The following is a 17,966-nucleotide window of genomic DNA, read 5'->3' as shown; positions in this document are numbered from 1 at the left end:
ATAAATGGAAAGACACTTTTCATGTGTTATCTAACCATATGTGAAAGAAAAAGAAAGGAAAAAGGCTTCTCCTAGAGTTGCTGTTCTGCTGATTCACATCTGCAGTAGGACCACAGGGGCAGTTTCCCACTGTCACTTCTTTGTTCAGGCAGCCTCTGCTAAATATATTTGTTTTGATAAAACAAGAGCTGGGAAATGAAATTAATTATCTGGTGCTTTCTGGAGAATCAACTGGTCTTGTTTGTCCCTATGGAAGGGGAAGGCAGGGGGAGTGATGCAGGGAGAAGTTCCTTTCCTGGCTTATTTCGGTTATTGTGCACATTATTTGGTTCTTTCATGTGCAGCAGCTTTTCCACTCTGCAGCTGAAAACAGTCCTGCCAATGCACAGTCAAGAGGAAGCCATGGGATGAGCAAAGTGGTCTCTGTGTCCAGAGCAGGGTGGAATTGAAGAGGACCCAAGGTTTGTGCAACAGCCTGGAGAATCCTGTGATCAGCTGCTTCTGTGGCTGTCCATCACTGGATAGCAGGAGTGGCACGGAGGGGAGGCAGTTTAGCAGTTTGGATGCAGTTTTACTGGAGCTCCTGCGCTGGTTTGCTCCCACTCAGGACTATCTGGTGGTTTGCTGGAGTCACTGCCACCACTTGAAGGTTCAAATATTTCCTTGTAGAGCTGCTGGTGGGGTTTTTCAGATTACCACAGTGAAAACTGAAGTTCTTCAGTATCTTGCCTGCTTGCAGCAGTCTGTAGGGTTTGGGGATGAATGGTGGTCTGGAAGTATGGAGAAATGAGGATTTATGTTAGGGATGTCTCCAGTGCATCAGTGACAGAGATTTTGTTCAGAGCCCTTTGATTTCTCCAGTGTATGTCATCACCTGCCAGCAGTTGCTTGGCTTTAATCTGATATCACTTGAGCTGAAATAATTTAAGACATTTGCCATCCAGTCAGCTATTGAGCATAGACAGTACAGCTATTTTAATTTATTTTTTGTCATTTAATCATGAGAGTATGTTCACATTTAAACTGGCCACAGGCACCATTTCACCAACAAAATACAAAGTTTGGGAAGTGTCTGGAATGAGGAATATTTCCTTCCCATCCCTAGCCAAAAGTATGTGTTTCTTGGATAATCAAGGTTGTCTGTCCAGCCTCATGCTCCGAGAGAGCGGTGAACCTTGGCAATGCAGTGTTCCCTCTCCAGTGGCATTGGCCTAGCTAGGAAAGGTTGTCATTACATCTGATCAGTGTTGAAGTCCTCTGTGATGGAAAACATCACAGTACACCCCACAGTCACTTCCATTTTCCTGGTCTGGGTACCGGTGGGCTCCTGTTGTTCCAGCCTGTTTGGGGCCAGCTGAACGTCTCATTGTTGTTCGCTGTAAGGCAAAGATGACGGGCAGGAGCAGGAATACATGGCTTAAATAATTTATCATTTTGTAGCATTTTAAACCCATTTAAACTGGAAGAAAAGCAACCAAGACAGACTCTTTCCACTCTTATTAAATCACCCTTTTGCAGCCTTAACTTCTCTGTGGCAGATGGAAGAACATATCCATAAATACGTTTGCAGGAGCCGCTGAAATATTTACGTGGCACAGCACACGCACACCCAGTAGCAGCTTCCTTCCAACAAGAAACCCAGCTGAAAGCTGTCTGCCAGTGTTCTGTGGAGATGAAATGCCATGCACCACTTTAAATTCTGGTTTTGCATGCAAAGAAAGCTCCCCAAAACAGATTGGGAGTATTAACCACGTTTTAGAAGGAATGGTGTCTGAGGCTGCTGATAGCAGCCACACAGAGGTAGCACATAAGTCCTGTCACCTGACAGATAAGCATCCAGAATTTGGAATATCTCATCCAAGGCCACTGTGAGCTTCTTATTTCCCTCATGCAAGAGAATGGAGGTGGATACCCAGCCATTTTGTGTAAAAAGGGATCCTAAGGGCAAAGCTTTGTTAAATGGTATAGGAGAAAAGTAATTAAATAGAGGTGGATGACACTGGCAAAGAAAAGCTTCCTCTCCTGAGGCTGGGGGAGAGGGCTGTGATTTCACATCTGATAAATGGTGGCCTTTGGTCCGAAATATCAATTGTGTACCACAAACACCTGAAGCCCTTCTCCTTAACTCACGCTTAACAAATCTCCCAATGTCTTAAATCAGTTTAGGACCCACCAAGTATTTAAATATGCAGGGCTGTCAGGCTGTGTAATGACAGGATGGAAAGTGCCAGGGATGGGTGTGAGCAATGTACTGAAAGCAAATTACCCCTCTTCAGTCTGTCACCAGTGGTGCAAAAACGTAAATAGCATATCCATGGACTGGGAATTTCACAGGGCTTGCAGAAACCTAATGCCTTCGCTGCAAATTAGAGAGTTACAGGGTGGGGGGAGGTAATAGTGTGTATTCAAGGTGAGCCCCATGTTTATAACCAGCACTGCATCCTGCTTGCCACTCCTGATCGGTCCATGGAGAGAACTGGCCTCAGGTCCTGCCGGCTGGCGGACTTGGACAGGGGCGGTGGGGCTGTTGAGCTGCATCTGCAGTGGACAGCAGGCACGGCTGCTCTGTGTTCACAGGCTGTCTCTGCTCTGCCCAGGGCCTTGGCCCAGGTCCCCCATCCCGTGCTGGGCCCAAGGGCTGACAGGAGTCACTGTGCTGGGGAGGGGATGCTGGCAGCAGCTCCTGGAGACTGGCGGCTGCTCTTCCTCACAGTTCATCCCGCTCCTCCTCGCTGCAAATGCAGGCGCTCCTCTGGCTGTTCATGAAGGGCCGGCAGCCCAGGGTCCAGACGGCGTTGAACACCGTGTCTGCCATGGATTCACAGGCTGTGGAGAAGGAGAGGATGGGCAGGTAAGGACAGGCACTCTGGGGTGGCTGAGGGCTGGGTGGGAGCACCCCAGCCCAAGCCCTGCACTGAGCTCCATGGGGTTTGCAATTGGAAGCGTGGGTTGTTGTCTTTTCTCTCTGGGAACTGCACTTTATAAATCCTGAGATTCCCTTCTCTTTTCTCCCCAGGGTGGCAACTCATTTCTCTTCCCCCTGAACCCCTCCTTTCTTGCCTCTTTCAGGCCTTACTGGTTGATGGATTATGTGGGGCTCTGCAAACAGCCCTGTTTACCAAACAGATTTCCCAGGAGGCCTCTACATTACTCCTTCTCCTTTCAGTTTTGCCTATGGCCACTATTAACCAACCTTTCTGTGCTTTTTTGGGAGTTATGATGCCAGCTGCCAGCCAGCATGAAAAAATCCTACAACAGCTGACTAGTAGCCCCTCCTCATCCCAAAAAATAACCCTGAAACTGCTTGTCAGTAAATAAATAGGTTAATATTAGGTCTTTAGAGTTTATTTACTGGCACCAGCACTGACTGCTGTATGCATAATGAAGTTGGGAATGCCTTGCCTTTTGGGACTGTTTTCTCCTATCTCAGCCTTTCCGAGCACCTCAGAGCTTCTGTTCTTCTGTTCCCTTAAGAGGCTGCTTGGTTGGCAGGCATTGGAGAGGCTGTGGTGAGTCAGTGGGAAAACCACTGGCAAATAAGATGGCAGATAAGAGCCAGGATGGCTGTGGAGGAGGACTGTGACAGGAGCTGCTCAGAGCAGCCCTGGGGACAGGGATCTGTTGAGCGCAAGGCGAGGGGAGGATGGCTCAGAGGTTCACTGTGCCTCCTGCAGCAGCCAGGACAGAGATGCTGGAATCTACTCCTACCTGGCAGAGGTGGCTTGGCTCAGCCAAGGAGTGAGGGCTCTGCTCCACCTCAACTCCCTAGGATCTAGGTGTGCTTTGCTGCTGCAGGCAGAAAGCAAAAAGGAACCATAAGGAAAAGTGGCAGGGGAAAATCTGAAGAGATAGGAAGAAGTTGGCTGCATGAGGACCTGTGGATAAGGGTGACTATGAAAGACTGGCTGTGCTTAGCCTGTAGCACTTATATGTCAGTCCACATCTTTGTTTCCTCTTGCTGGCCTGGGCACTCTTTCCATACATTTATCTGTGACTAGACAGGAAGGCATCTGCACTAGTACTGGTGTTGTGAGACTTCCCACATGTCCTAATCAGGCTGCATCTTTGGAAAACAAATGCGTGTTTAAGGATACCTTAGAGCAGGACGTCAGCAGGGGTTACCAAAAAAGCTCTTCATAGACTTGCAGGCTGAGGCTTTTAAAATTAGGCAAAACCAGAGTGGCACTTGAGCTGCTGGCACATCACTAGAGCTTTGTTAGCCCTTTTGAGCCATCCAGAGCTGCCTGCAGTGGCTCAGCCACCACCCAGCCTGGTGTGTCCCTGGTGCCATCGTCATCTCTTATCTGTGACCAGATCCCTGAGAGCCCTGTCCCTGGCTCTCCCAGTTTTATTGGCCCTTGGCCACGTACAGATTTCAGTGTGTGGCTCACTGGCCCTGGAAAGCTTTTTGGTATCCTGTGGAGGTGTCTCAGCTGTCTGGGAGTGCATACAAGTTTTGAAGGAATTGCTTCCAGGGTTTTTTGTGTTTTTTCACACATTGTAAAGTTTTCTAAATGCAAATAACCATAGGTCTCCAGCCTTGGGACAGAAGTGTGTGGCAGAGAGGGCGGATCTCTGTGTTCTCACCCACCTATGACCCACCTGTGACAAGTGCAGGACAGATGTGCTGCTCCCCACTGCAGAGTTTTGCTTCTTTTTGCCCATACCCTCCCCCCATGCCTCCCTGCACAGGGAGTGTGAGGTGGGAAGCCTACCTTGCACCTTTGAGACAAAGCCCAGGCTGCGCTTGAGGTCGGAACAGATGGAGTGGAGGCACCAGCGGAACTTGGCATCGCAGCGGTATTTGTTGGCTCCACAGGTGTCATAACAAATGTCCAGCTGGTTACAGCACTTGGTCATGGCAGGGATGCCCAAGTCTAGCTGGAGAAAGAGAAAAGAAGTGTCCCTTGGCTGTGTCCTGGCCTCAGGCTCACACAGCTGTGGCAGGGTGAGGTGCTGCAGAGCCCAGCCGGCTCCTTTTCCAGAAGCTGTTCCTGATAGCTGGGGCAGCAGGAGGGCACATGTGCTGCTCCCTCACCATCTAAAGAAGGATGAGGGAGCAGCACAGCGGTGTCAGGGTGCAGGTTCAGCACAGGGTACATCACATTTTCTTCTCCTCTCTGTGCCCCAGGGAATCAGCATTTGGTAGAGAGGTGAGAAACAGCCCTCCATGACCATGTTCTAGTTTTCATTTGTCAGACCTCATCAGAGAGCTCCGTGTCCTTGCCAGCAGTGGTAAAGGCCCCTTTTCTCTTTCCTCTTTTTTCCCACAACCTGACAAGGTCCTGCTTTTTGGCCTAATAAATATGCCATAAGTATTTTTAATGCCTATTTCTCAGAGATGTACTTGAGGCCAAGGACAAGCACGGTATGGTATGGGGAGTTCTGCTCCTTTGGAGTAAACAGTAAGCTTAGCTAATAACCCTGGGGGTGATGGGGCAGAAGGCCTGTCTCCTGAAGAGACTGGACTTGTTAGCTTGTTATAAATTATTCTTCTTTTTGCCCTTCCTCATGTAAAATTTAGGAGATGAATTGTTCCTTCCTTGCACTCCTGATTGCCTGGGTACAGGGGACGCACCACAGAAATGCCCATAAGGTTTGCAATGAAATAGAGTTTCAGGAATTAAACCTAACAAGGAAAATGGGCTGCAAAGAGAGGGGTTGTCAGAGCAGGAATCTGCCTAATTGCTGCAGACTCCATGGGCAGCAATAATGCATGAGCTAAATAGGAATCCCTGCTCTGAGAGCCTCCTGGGAGCACTTTTCTTGGTGATTCCAATATGATTTCATTAACTGCCTTTAAGATAACAAGCGGGTGCAGAATTAAAGCTGGTGGGTTTAGTTCGGTGCTTGGCAGAGGCAAAAAGTGTGGGGAGAGGTGTGAAGGGGCAGGTGTGGAGGTGAAGGGGCAGGTGTGGTAAAGGGTCAGGTGTTGCTGTGAGCACATAGGTTATTGTCACTGAGCTGTCCAGCGTAGCACAGCTCAGCCTTCTGCTTCCCCAGAACGATCTGCTGGTGATGTGAGGAGAGAGCTGCATCCTTTGGGAATGCTGGGTGGGACAGTACATACACTTTCAGGTACCTTGAGCCCCAGAAAATGGGCGCTACAGCCGTTGGGTTCTTGGGGCTTGTAGTGAGGCCGTGGCATTGGAGCCTTCCCTGGGAAAGAAAGGACAGGACAAGTGTTAGGAAAGCTGGTCTTCCCAAGACTAGGTCCAAACAGCAAGGAGTGACAGGCAGCTCCCCCTTGGTCTGCAGCCCCAAACACTACTGGTTACAGTACTAGCTCAGCAAGGGGGTTTCTTTCCATCCTCAGTTCATTCTTGGACTGTTGGTGTGCTATGGATCTCCTCCAAGTTGTGCTAGGCCTTGCATGTCTGATCTTGCTCTGAGCAGGTCTTCTTGGTCCATTTTCTGCCCATGGTGATGCACTGCCATGTTTTGCAAATCATTTCTATGCCTTTGATCTCTGCACCTTCCTCAGTCTGCTTCTTAATATGCATAAAGGAGCAAGAACTCCCTCTGTGAATAATTATTTACCCAGTGTAGGCAGAGTCCAGCTAACAGTCAGCTCTTACAGTACCCTCAGCAGCATTTTAATCTGATTTTTGTAGGGGAGCCTGGGCAGTGCCTGACCACCCTCTGGGGGAAGAACCTTTTCCTGGTATCCAACCTAAGCCCACCCTGACACAGCTTCAGCCATTCCCTGGGTCCTGTCCCTGCTCTGGGAAAACATAAACTGTGAATGCTCCAACAAAAACACATGTGAGCTGAGCCTTCTGAAGCCCATCTCATCAAGGGTTAAGTTTCTGCTTCCCTGAGCACTGCTAGAGAATTTATATAGACATTAAATGGATCTAATTCAGCCCTTCAGGCAGGGTTGGGTTCTTTTAAACTTCATTTCCCTTTTTTGCTTCTTGTCAGCACCAGGAATTATTTAAGGTGCTTTCCCCATTTTTCTGTTGAGGTACCTAAAATGCCAGTGGTTAATACAACCATAAATCTGCTGTGCCCTTGGGAAGGCCTTACAGCCAAATGCCTCAGAAGGACTTAGGTAGGAGTGTTCCCAGCACCTCTCAATTAAACTTTGCCAGAGCCGTTTCGCTTAAATAACAGATTTGCTACAAATAAATAACAAACTGAAATCCTGACTGGCTGTGAGATGCCAGCAGGCAATTTTCCCTTTCCAAAAGAGCCTCGTTGGTTTTTTGGAAGGGAGTGGGAACTGGGACTCAGAATTCAAATGTTCCTGAACTGATGCAGGAGGCAGAGGAAAGTTCAAAATCCACTGTGGGTTTTGCAGGATGGAGTCAAATTTGAGTGAATTGCTTGTGATATTGATGGTAAATTTTGTTCCTGCAGCACACTGACAGTTAATGGGATAAAATGGGAAGTCTGAGTAGGAGTGAGACTTCTTGGGGATGTGGGGGTCATAGAACCATATAATGGCTTGGGTTGGAAGGGATGTTTAAGATCATCCCGTTGCAACCTCCATTATCTAGTTCTAAGCCAAAGATAGCTGTGTTTCCAGATCTTCAATCAAGCTGAAGTCACAGCTGTTACAATGTTTTAGAGAGTTGTCCTGAGGAAAAAAACCCTCACGTCAGAATTGTGCTGGTCCACAAAACATCACACTGCCTTCAGGATAAGCCCTTGTAGGAAACCTGTCCCCTCCTCCCTGCAAAAAGAAAACTTTAACATTTGTAAAGTGCCCTTTGGTACTCTTTCTCAGCTAGGTCAAGTCCAAGACACCACAACTAACCTCTCTCCCACATCTTGTTTTCTAGTTAGCAGGGAAACAAAACCAAAACAGGAATACCAGGTGTTCCTGCCTCTCTATGAGCACCACTCAGTGCTCCTGTTATCATTTATTGCTTGCCCATCCTAGGCATCCAGACAAGAAGGTAAGATTTCAGGACACTGCCTTGTTGGCACAGCCCTAGAACTGAAGTTGAGTTTCCCTGATGCATTTGAATGCCTCCAGGCTGCTGTAGCTGTTCCAGGAGGCTGGAAAGCAGCCAGCTGGCTGGAACAGCTGCCAGCCATGTAGGAGGGCTCAGGCACTGCAGTGCTGGGACATTGGCAGCGGGAGGTGAGTGTATTTTGGGTGAATGGATGGTCTCGGGGTTCCTTGCACTTTGCGTGGTCCACTGTTGTTTGTGTGCCCCAGACGGGCTTTGGGGAGAGGTGCCTGCACATACCCAGCTCTTCAGTGCCCTGTTGGAGAGCCTGGCTCTGAAGGCTCTTTCCCCTCATCTTAAGCCCTTCAGGACAAATCCTGAGCAAAGCAGTGAAGTCCTGCCTGGCCAGGAGGAAGCTACGAGGGCTTCACTCCCACCTCAGGCTGTTTGTTTCTCCTGAGATGCCCAGTGAGACTTTGTAAGCAGGAGGATATTTGTCAGTAAATGCAAGTGTAACCCTAACATCCTGATTTAAGGGAGTTATCCATCAAGTTGGTTGTTTTCAGACCTCAGTAGCTGCTGAAAAATCAGGAGAGTCTTACAGCTGGAACAGCCAAGTGCCATGTGCTCAGCTGAAGATGAATGTGGCAATCACAGGTGAGTCCTGACCTTTACCAGGGCAAAGCTGTTATTGGTATCTCTTGGCTGAAATGAAAGTAAGCAGAAGGAATAATTTTTTGCTTCATGCCTGGGAAAAAAGCAATCAGGCCCTGATTCAGCACAAAGATGGTTTGTGTTCATCCTTCCGAGCACAGACTGGATCTCGCTGGTTTGGGATCATCTCAGCATCCTCTCTACTCACAGTTTGCAATGTCTGTGCCAGAGATTGGCAAAGACAAAGGGTCCTGGAAGGGTCCAGCAAGACCCTTGGAGCCACGTGGGCAGCATTTCAGTAGTTTCCTCTTTCAGCCAGTGATTAATGAGTTGTTCAGCAGAGGATGAGGACTGGGCTAACGATGTGCTTGTTTTCCCTTCTAGGTAAAACACTTCTCCAATAGGATGCAGGATGCACCTGGGGTGTGAGCAGGGATTTGTGCTGCTCTCTGGAGAGGCTTTTCAAAAGGACAGGCAGGGAGAGCCCTCTGGATGTGTCCAAAGGCAGTAACTTCTGCAGGATTTGGTGAGTCCTGAGGCTCCCTGAAACCAGCTCTGAATATCAGCATTACCTCAGGCACACTGCAGTCCCAGCCACGTTTTTCCCACTGCCAGGGGTTTCAGTCTCTACATTAAGAAGGGCACATCCCTCTCTGCTCTGAATTTGGAGCATGGTGTGGACCTTGTTGCTGTGGGGTCTGGGGGGGTCACCTCTTCCAGGCACTGGGGACACACATGGCCCTCCTGAGCTGCTGCAGAGAGGATTGAGGGACCAGGACAACTGTGGGGCTGTGGTGATGGGCTGAGGTACCTGGCTCCCTCTGTCCCATGGGGCTGAGGTTCCTGATGTGCTGCTCCCTGTTTGCTCTTAGAGTGGGGCCTGGGGAGCAGAGCTGGCAGGAGAGGGAGGCTACATTAGATGGATATCAGGGAAAGGTTTTTCACCCAGACGGTGGCTGAGCACTGGAAGCACTTCTAGGCTCTTCAGGGAAGTGGTCTCATGACTACCAGAGCTCCAGGAGCATTTGGACAACATTCTCAGGAACAGACTCTTGGGGTGTCCTGCACAGGGCCAGGAGTTGGACTCAGTGATCCTGATGGGTCCCTTCCAACTCAGCCTCTTCTATGATTCTATGACATTATTTATGAAACAAAAGAAAAAACTCAGTAACTTTCAGACTCATTTTAACCTTTCTATGGCCCCTCTGCCCCTGGCAGGGAGCTCAGGTCCCAGCCCTGCAGCATCTGTTTGTCCCAGGGCCCTGGCTGCTGGCCTGGGAAGAGCAGGAGGTCCATGGGATCCATACAGACTGAGTCAGTGGGGTCTCCCCAAAGCATTGAGTCTGTCTGTGCAAAACAATGCTCCGGGGAGGAGAGGGGTTGAAATCCCTCTGCTCACAATCATCTTTCCCAGGTCATCACTAGGGGTGTGGGCTAAGCTGTGGGGAAAGGGGCTGATAGGCAGCTGTGGATGGGCAGGCTGAGGTGACAGAACAGGGTTTTGCTGTGGGACAGTTGTAGGAGGCTGAGGAGAGGGTACAGTCTTTGGGAAAACTCCTGGCTGGTTCCCAAGCAAGTTGTTTCCACAGGTACCCTGGTGATGGCCAGTGCTGCCCCTGTCACCTCACAGACCTGCAGCTCTGTGCACCCCGTGCCCTGCCCTCCCTGGGATGTCACCCCCTTCATCCTGCCCCCAGGACAAACCAAACTTTTTCTTTTTGGTAAATCACTCTGCAGTCCAAAGCAAGCAGGAGCTGTCTCGTTCTGCCTTGAGTACTAAAGGTTCCTCCCACTGACGTCTGGTTCGCCTCCCTGTTATCTCTCGTCCTCCAGCCCCGGCACTGGCCAGCTCACAACTGCTGAATAAGGACACTCCGAAGGTTGCTGAGATTAGGGCTGCTGGCTCAGCCTCCCTTCCCTGTCCTGTCCCAGGCTCCAGGCAGCTGGGCAGCCCGGGTCCCTGTGTGCCCTTCCAGGAAAGCCTGCATCCTCTCCTGTTGTCCCTGTGCATGCAGCACAGCGCCTTCGAGACCGGGCTGTTCTTGGCGGAGAGGGAGATGGGGGTTCAGTGTCCCTGTGCTGGCACTGGCAGAGAAGCTGTGACTGTGACTGCTGGGCAGGAGGAGCTGGCCGTGGCCGCAGGGAAGGAGAGGGAAAAGAGGGGAAAGGGCAAGGAGAGAGGAGCAGCAGCAGCGAGGTTCACTTACCATATCGACATCGGTACTGACAGACTCCATTTTTTCCCCCAAGCAGTTCCAAGAAGGAGTCGAAGTAGCTGTTCACTGTTTCAAAGCCGTCCCGGATGGTCTCGATGCCCCAGTCGGAATAGGATGACTCTGCCTGGGAATCCTGGTGGCCGGTGCTGTCCTGTGCTGCCTCCTCGGTGCACTGCCCCAAGCCCAGGGTCAGGCACAGAAGCGCTGCCTCCAGCAGCAGCCGCATGCTGCAGTCCCGATCCCGGAGCCCCGGGCAGGCAGGCGGGCAGGGAGCAGCGGGAATGGGCTGCGTGTGTAGGAGGCACTGAGCTCCCCTCTGCCTGGACTTTAAACGCTGCCCAGGGAGCCGGCGTGAGGTCACCGCCGCCGGGGTGCAAAGTGCAGCGCCGAGATCCGGAGATCCGGACCGCGTTCACCTCCCGGAGCTGGGAGTTTGCACAGTCCCGCGGGGACAGCCTCAGTCCCCCCGGCACCGGGGCTGCAGCTCCCCAAAAGGGACCCCTCCCCGCTAGGCACTGCATGGGCCACCTCACTCCATCCCCAGCCTGTTGGGAGAGGAAAAAAAATTCCCGCTGCTCAGGCAGCCTGAGGAGCGCCCCTTGCCTTTTCCCCAGGCCTCCTGGGCACACGGGGGTGGGATGAGACCTTCACCCAGCCTAGCTGCTGGGTATACTGCTCCTAGCAAATTCCATGGGCTCACAGAGCCTCGGAGGGGTTGATCCAGCAGCTTGGAGTAGTTTGGGGTTACAAACACTGCATTTAGGGCAATTCCTTGGCATCACCTCTAGTTCTAGGATAGACGTTGTAGATGAATACTTGCCTTTGATGTGGCTGCTGAGGGCTGATGTTATATGGCTGGTTGTTACCGCTCCTATGTAATGTAAATTAAACATGTAGCACAGGTGAGCCAGAAGGAAAGGTTGGCACTGAAACTTGAGCCAGGGGATGGGTTGTGGGCAGCTGCAGGTCTTGGAGTGGGACAGGCCTGCCAGGACCTAGGGAGGGCCTGCTCAGCTGGTGGAGGGTTCAAAGTTGCGCATTAAAAAGAAAGCAACCAAATGAACATCCACAGCAAAAGACAAAGCAAACCACTCCCAGAGAATAGAGAAGGGAAATGGTGTGGGAAGGTTCTGGCTGCTCTTAGAAAGCTTTTCAGATGTGCTCCAGCACAGCAATGCCTCTCAGGAGGAGCTGGGCTGCAGGTATTTTATATATATGCCAAACACAAATGCAAATTCTGGCATTTTATTGTTTTGTAGGAGATTCAGCCCTGCTGTGTTGCTGCTTCTGGAGGGCCAGAGCTCCATGGCACTGCCTGTGTCTCTGCATATGGCCCTGGGTGACAAGCTCCAGACATGGGACAGCCAAGTCTTGGTTTCTTAGGCAGGTGAGTCAGAGAAGTGGGGAAGGGAACAAACAAGCTGGTTAGTCCCTCTCCTGGGAAATGGTGTGGAGCCAGAGGCAGCTGCTGCCTGCTTGTTCCATCTGCCCTGTGGCCCATGGCTGCCAGGGCGGAGTTATGGGTGAGGGGACGTTTAGGAATGCAGGAGGTCCCAGGGGAACTTCAAACCAGCTTTGCCTTTGGGAAGATAAACCCGGGTGCAGAGAGCCCTGGGATGTCTGTGTCACCCCTGGCACGCAGCAGAGGGAGCGCTGGGGAAGTGAGGACTTCCCTGCAGGAGCACTGGAGAGCTCGGGCCTCTCCTGCTGTTCAGATCATGCTGGGGATTGGTCTGTCAGATGTGGGTGGAAATGGTCCCTGGAGTTTGTTGTCAGGGAGCCCCAGTGCAGGGAAAACTGGATTCAAGAGTCCCATGCTGTGTCTTGCAGTAAATGGAGCCCTTGATGTCTCTGCTGGTTCAACCCCTGCCCTGCCTGACACTTCAGTTTGCAGTCCCAGTGCTCCCAGCCTTTGCCAACAGCCTGGCAGAAATTAATGTAAAAAAGAGCAAAACAGCTATTCGAGAATAGCTTGGAAATGTGTAAGAGCCTCTGGGTGTCTGTGTGTGGTGTCCTGCTTTTGTGGTGGAGCCTTTTAGGGTTGCTCTGGAGGCAATTCCAGAACACAGCTTTCTTTGTCATCCTCGGGCCCTGGTGACTGATCCATGTGCTGCTGAAGGCGAGCAGAGAGGGAGAAAATGCTGGCAGGACTGCAGAGGTTGCAAACCACAGGGAATGTGGGAATGTGGTGTGAGCAGGACATGCAGCCTGGAGCGGGTGGTTCTGGAGCCCAGGCCGTTTGCAAAATCAATTGGAATTAGGAAAGCCGAACAGGGCGGGGAGGGAGCAGCTGGCAGAGAGCAGAGAGCCTGGATAAAGAGGAGTCAGAAACTTTCCTGCTAGTTTGTCACTGGTCCCGAAGCAAAGGTTTGTGAATAAAAAGCAGTTTAACTGCTTTTCCAAAACGTGGCAGCCCCTTCGCCCTGCCCCGGGGATGAGCCGCTCTCCTTCCTTCCTCCTGCTTCCTTCCTTCCCTCCCCAAGCCAGTCTTCTGGGAGGTTCAGTCCAGCTGCAAATAGCTTGGTTGCACCCAGACTTCAAGATCTGAAGACCAGGAAAAATGTCGGATTGGGTAAAAGCAACCTCCCGAGTTCCCTCGGGGAGTGGCTCAGCAGCTGCAGCAGTGAGGAACTCCCCGGCTGTGGATGTGCACAGCGGGACCCTGCAGGCTGTCTGGCCTCGCTTTGACCCACTGCAGTTTCAAATACCCCTTCCCTGGGCCAGCTCTGAAGATTTAAAGGGATGCAGATGCTTTTTGCCACGGTGGTGAACTCTGACAACTGGTTTCTGAACCTGCTCCTGACCTCGGGATAGGCAGCTCCTGACTCGGTGCATTCATTTCTGCCTCCGTAATGCTTAAATATAGCGCAGCCCCGGGCCGTGGTGAGTCACACATTCCCAGGGACACTGTCAGGCTGTTGGCAGCGTTCCCGGATTGGGAGGGAGAGGTGGCTACACCCGTCCTGTCCGCTCCGGTGGCCCCCGCGCCTGTGGGAATGAGCCCCGTCCCCGACGGAGCTGGAAAATCCCTCTTGGCTCCGCAGCAGGAGCCAAGCTCCGGCTCCTGTGGGGCATTCCTCATTCCGAGCACACTCCGTACGTCGTGGCTGTGCCAGGATCCTTCCCGTGGCATTCTGCTGGGGAGGACTTGGGATGGAGGGACGGGAGCCCCTTTTCCATGGGCTTTGGCTGGCTCGGGGAGTTGCTGGTCGGTGTTTAGCAGGGGGAAGGCGCAGCTGGTGGTTCAGGTTAGTGGGGGATCCGTGCTACTTCAGAGCCCGCTTTGGGAGCCAGGTGAGTCACTGATTATGGGAACGAGAACTGCGGGTCGATGATGAAATCCCCGAGTCCCTCCGAGCCAGGTCAGAGTCCAGCAGCCGAGGGAAGGTGGGCGGGGGTGGTTAAAGACCCCCTCCCTCCTGGGGGCCGAGCTCAAGTGTGTGGGCAGGTCCCTACAGCCTTGTGCTGCCCTTCCCCCCCTGCAGGAGAGGGTTCTGCCCCTGTGCTCAGGTGAGACCCCACCTGCAGAGCTGCCCCAGCCCTGGGGCCCAGCACAGGAGGGACCTGGAGCTGCTGGAGAGAGCCCAGAGGAGGCTTCAGGATGAGCAGAGGGATGGAGCAGCTCTGCTGGGAGGAAGGGCTGGCAGAGCTGGGGTTGTTCAGCCTAGAAGAGAGAAAACTCTGTGGAGACTTCAGAGCCCCTTCCAGGGCCTAAAGGGACTCCAGGAGAGCTGGAGAGGGACTTTGGACAAGGGTCTGGAATGACAGGACACAGGGAATGGCTTCCCACTGCCAGAGGGCAGGGATAGATGGAATATTGGGAAGGAATTGTTCCTTGGGAGGGTGGGGTGCCCCTGGATCCCTGGAAGTGTCCAAGGCCAGGCTTGGAGTGATAGTGGAAGGTGTCCCTTACCCATGGCAGGGAGCTGGAACTGGATGAGTTTTAAGTACCTTCCAACCCAAACGATTCTGGATTCTATGATCCTGTCAGACCCTTTCCTTCCTCTTTATCTTATTCCTGCCCTGTGACATTCACAGGCCTTTTTCCCTATCTCTGACCTTACCCTGCCTTTTCAGCTGCAGCTGCTGTGGTCCTTACCCTTGCTGGGTTCCTCCCATGGTGGTGACCCCCCATGGTCCTGCTCCAGGTGCAGCTGTGCCAGAAGAGCCCCAGGGACCCAGGTAGGATGGTGGGAAGTCACTGGTTGCAGTAGGCCAGGGCTGATCCAGAGCCCTTCCCTTCCCCCAAGGCCCGTCCTGGCAGGGGCAGCACAGGGTGCTGGGGATGGAACCCAATCACCTTTCCAGAACAAAACAACGCTGGTGCACTTTAGGCTGATTTCCTATGCCACAGCTGCCCAATGTGTGAGCACATGAGCAGTGTCCCGGGGCAGCTCCCTACCTGCAAGCCAAGCGCTCCACGGGCAGCACACGGCTCCGTCCCACAGGCAAAAGGATCAAGGCCTCTCACCAGCCCTTGCTGTGCTTTGTGCAGGTTCCTGATGACCAGAACTAAGCACAAGCTCCACTGCTCTGCGGGGTGAAGCCCAGGAATGGCTGTGGGTTTTGGTTATGGAAGAGGCCAGCCTGACCTTCCTACATGTGAGTTTATTGTGCTGGTGGAGTCTCTGGTGCTTTCCTCCCTTCACTAGAACCATTCCAGGATCAGTGGTTGGTTGACCTTCTGGCTTCAGGAAATAGGTACGTCATCACTGGAAAAGGGACACTCAGCAGCTGACCCTGCTTTCAGCCCAGCATGATCTGCCCTCCCCTCTTGCAGTCCTTTAGGGCTGTGTGTTCCCAGCAGAGACACAAAGTTTAGTGTTGAACAGGAATTTGGGGTAGGAGCAGCTCCTGCACCTGCCCACTGAGATGGTGCAGGGAAACAGAGGAGTTTGGTTTCCACAAATGGTGATAAAACTCTGTGTGATCAGATTTATAGCAGCCACATACGAGGAGAGTTGGATGTGGAGGATTTCTCACTGCTACTGGCAGTGGCTTTTATTTTAAGCCTGTTCACTTTTGTTTTTAAACATAAAAAATTTTATTACAAAAAATGTAACAGTAAGGCAATTTCTCAGTTGTCAGTCACTGTGAGCCCAGACAGTTTTCAGTCATGTTTAATACAAAACTAGATTCACACAGGAGCCACGCCAGGGATCCAAAAGCCCTTTGAGAAATGATGGGTTAAGGCAGAAGCAGCAGCACCAGTGTAATCCCTTACACAGTCAGCATTGGAGGCATGGACACCACTGCAGTGGAGGAAACAGGGATTGTCTGCAGTTTGAAAATCTAAGCCAACCCTACTGCCATAACCTGGAACATTCCTGATATGCCTCAGCAGACTCAAGGTTTAATTTTGAGGGATTTTTTTTTCCCCTTTAACCAAGTGAAATTTTCTACTGTCAAAAGTAGAAAATTCTTTCCTGAAGAATTATCTGTGAGTGGTTCACTGCTTTAAGAAGTTGTGCACCAGAACATTTGTACTCCCCAAGCAATGCCTGAGACTGATGCTGTTTAACACTGGAAATACTCACTGGCATTGAGGTGAGGGAGGGAACTGCTGAGCAAAATTCCCCACCTCTGGCTTTTTTTTCATCCTTTGGTGATTGTTGAATAGAGTTGGGACAGCAAGAGTAAATGCTTTCCACACCTGTTCCTGATGGCAGTACAGGGATTTTGCTTTGTGCTCCTTTACAAGTTAGGGCTGGCATTTATGGATGCCCCACATTGTTCACGGGACCCTTGTACTTGCAGGGAGGTGGTGGGAGTTACCTGCAGCCATGGTTACCTTTTTGGACCTTTACAAACTAAAAGAGATGGGAAAGAGAAAAGAGAGAACCATGGAGAGGAACAGAGCCCGATGAAAAAGTGAGAAAACTCAGGTAGGTACAAATATTAGGGGTTTGGGGTTTTTTTAATTATTACAATTTAGTGCTCAAAGATCAGCTCTGCTAACCCCGTTCTGGGGTGAATTTATTTAGATCAGCTCCTGCTCTCAGTAAAGGAGCAGTACAGATGTGAGGGGGGAACTGTGCAGACTTTGTGTTCTCAAGTTATGGATAGACCTTGTTTTCCAGCTGCCAAAAGCCAGGCAAAGTTCAGGAAGGTGCAGGGCAGTTCTGTGGGTCCCACTGCTACCAGGCTCAGTAGAAATTTAACAATCTATTTTCCAGCAAAGACTTTTTAAAGTGTCTTCTAAAAGTATGCAGTTCCTCCAACTATAGTACCTTAAACTGCATTCCCAGTATTCCAGAGGTATTTCTAGCACGTTTAACAATAGGTTTTGTACATTTTGGCTCAATTGCCAAGATTTTATTGAGGCAGAAAATCCAATTAACCAAAATTGGAATTTTTCCTTGGTAAAGACTTCAGGCTTGATCCCTACTAAATCAGTAAAATCATCATCATCCAGAAAACTGAACTGTTTTGGTAGAGGCAGGTGCAGCACCCTTTGATTTTTGTCCTCATGCTATTGAGATATTTGGATATTCTGCTAAAAATCCTGCTGTGGAAAGGAAAGGGTTCAGGAAAGTGAGCTGCGTCTAAGAAAGGTTCAGGACTATAAATAGGCTGAGAGTTTCTCCTGAAACCTCGAGAGCTGTGAGAAGGACAAGGGGTGGGGAGCATTCTGTGAGGACTCTGTGTTACCTCAGCACCTGAAGTCTCAGAACCAATTTGAAATTCTAGTGTCCTAAGGCACAACAATTTTGATTAATGAAGATGGGAACATCCCCGTCCCCGCTGCCTGAGAAGCAGAGGGAAGAGCTGGATGCCAGGACAGAACAAAAGCAGCATTTGTTTGTGTGGACAAACATTGCAGAAGTGGAGGGAAGATGGGCTGTGGGTGTTCCCAGGCCGCTCTGATGCTGTGGAAGCATCCTGGCTCTGCCTGTGGAGCTGCTGGCTCATGTGGCCAAGCTTAAGAGCCAAATTCTCCACAGAGGCCGTGAAGGAAGAAAAGTTTAAGAAGTGGGGCTTTTGTGGAAGTGGAACACCAGGCTAAAACATGGTAAGAACCTGTTTTCCAGAGAAAAAATAAAACATGCCTGCAGTGGTCAGGCACTCTAGGAGAGCATAGGGTCGAGTGTCTGGGAATTGAGGAATAGGAATGGGTTTAATTCAGCATTCCTTAGAAAGGAGCCCTCCCAGGGAATCATCCTGCCCTAAGCCTGGCAGGGGTGAGGAGGACTCC

At 51.1% G+C, this 17,966-nt stretch overlaps 1 protein-coding gene and 1 long non-coding RNA gene across 3 annotated transcripts; one reads left to right on the top strand and one right to left on the bottom strand.

Annotated features, from left to right (window-relative positions):
* Positions 1-951: 951 nt before the first annotated feature.
* PLA2G12B (phospholipase A2 group XIIB) lies at positions 952-11,131 on the bottom strand. Of its 2 annotated transcripts, none has more exons than XM_069018902.1 (4): positions 10,763-11,131; positions 6,071-6,159; positions 4,716-4,881; positions 952-2,826 (listed from the first exon to the last, which is right to left on the bottom strand). In XM_069018902.1, the coding sequence occupies exons 1-4, from the start codon at positions 10,995-10,997 to the stop codon at positions 2,708-2,710; spliced, it is 609 nt and encodes a 202-aa protein (XP_068875003.1). In that variant the 5' UTR covers positions 10,998-11,131; the 3' UTR covers positions 952-2,707. The 2 variants fall into 2 exon arrangements, with proteins under 2 accessions (XP_068875003.1, XP_068875004.1); XM_069018903.1 differs by having other exon boundaries at positions 6,083-6,159; positions 10,763-11,128.
* Positions 11,132-11,542: 411 nt separating this feature from the next.
* LOC138112195 (uncharacterized) lies at positions 11,543-17,942 on the top strand. The gene is made up of 4 exons (XR_011151597.1): positions 11,543-12,158; positions 14,849-14,953; positions 15,267-15,373; positions 16,529-17,942. It is a non-coding gene; the product is annotated as an uncharacterized lncRNA (long non-coding RNA).
* The last annotated feature ends 24 nt before the right edge of the window (positions 17,943-17,966 follow it).

Source organism: Aphelocoma coerulescens, chromosome 6 (genome assembly GCF_041296385.1).
Source record: "Aphelocoma coerulescens isolate FSJ_1873_10779 chromosome 6, UR_Acoe_1.0, whole genome shotgun sequence".
In the NCBI taxonomy this organism is placed as follows: domain Eukaryota; kingdom Metazoa; phylum Chordata; class Aves; order Passeriformes; family Corvidae; genus Aphelocoma; species Aphelocoma coerulescens.
This window is presented reverse-complemented; position numbering and strand designations above follow the sequence as displayed.

Excerpts from the sequence above, each read along its gene's own strand:
- PLA2G12B (XM_069018902.1), bottom strand. The coding sequence starts at position 10,997 with ATGCGGCTGCTGCTGGAGGCAGCGCTTCTGTGCCTGACCCTGGGCTTG. Across the intron at positions 6,160-10,762 it reads TCAGTACCGATGTCGATATG|GGAAGGCTCCAATGCCACGG; the intron begins GTAAGTGAACCT and ends TTTCTTTCCCAG. Across the intron at positions 4,882-6,070 it reads GGCTCAAGGTACCTGAAAGT|CTAGACTTGGGCATCCCTGC; the intron begins GTATGTACTGTC and ends CTCTTTCTCCAG.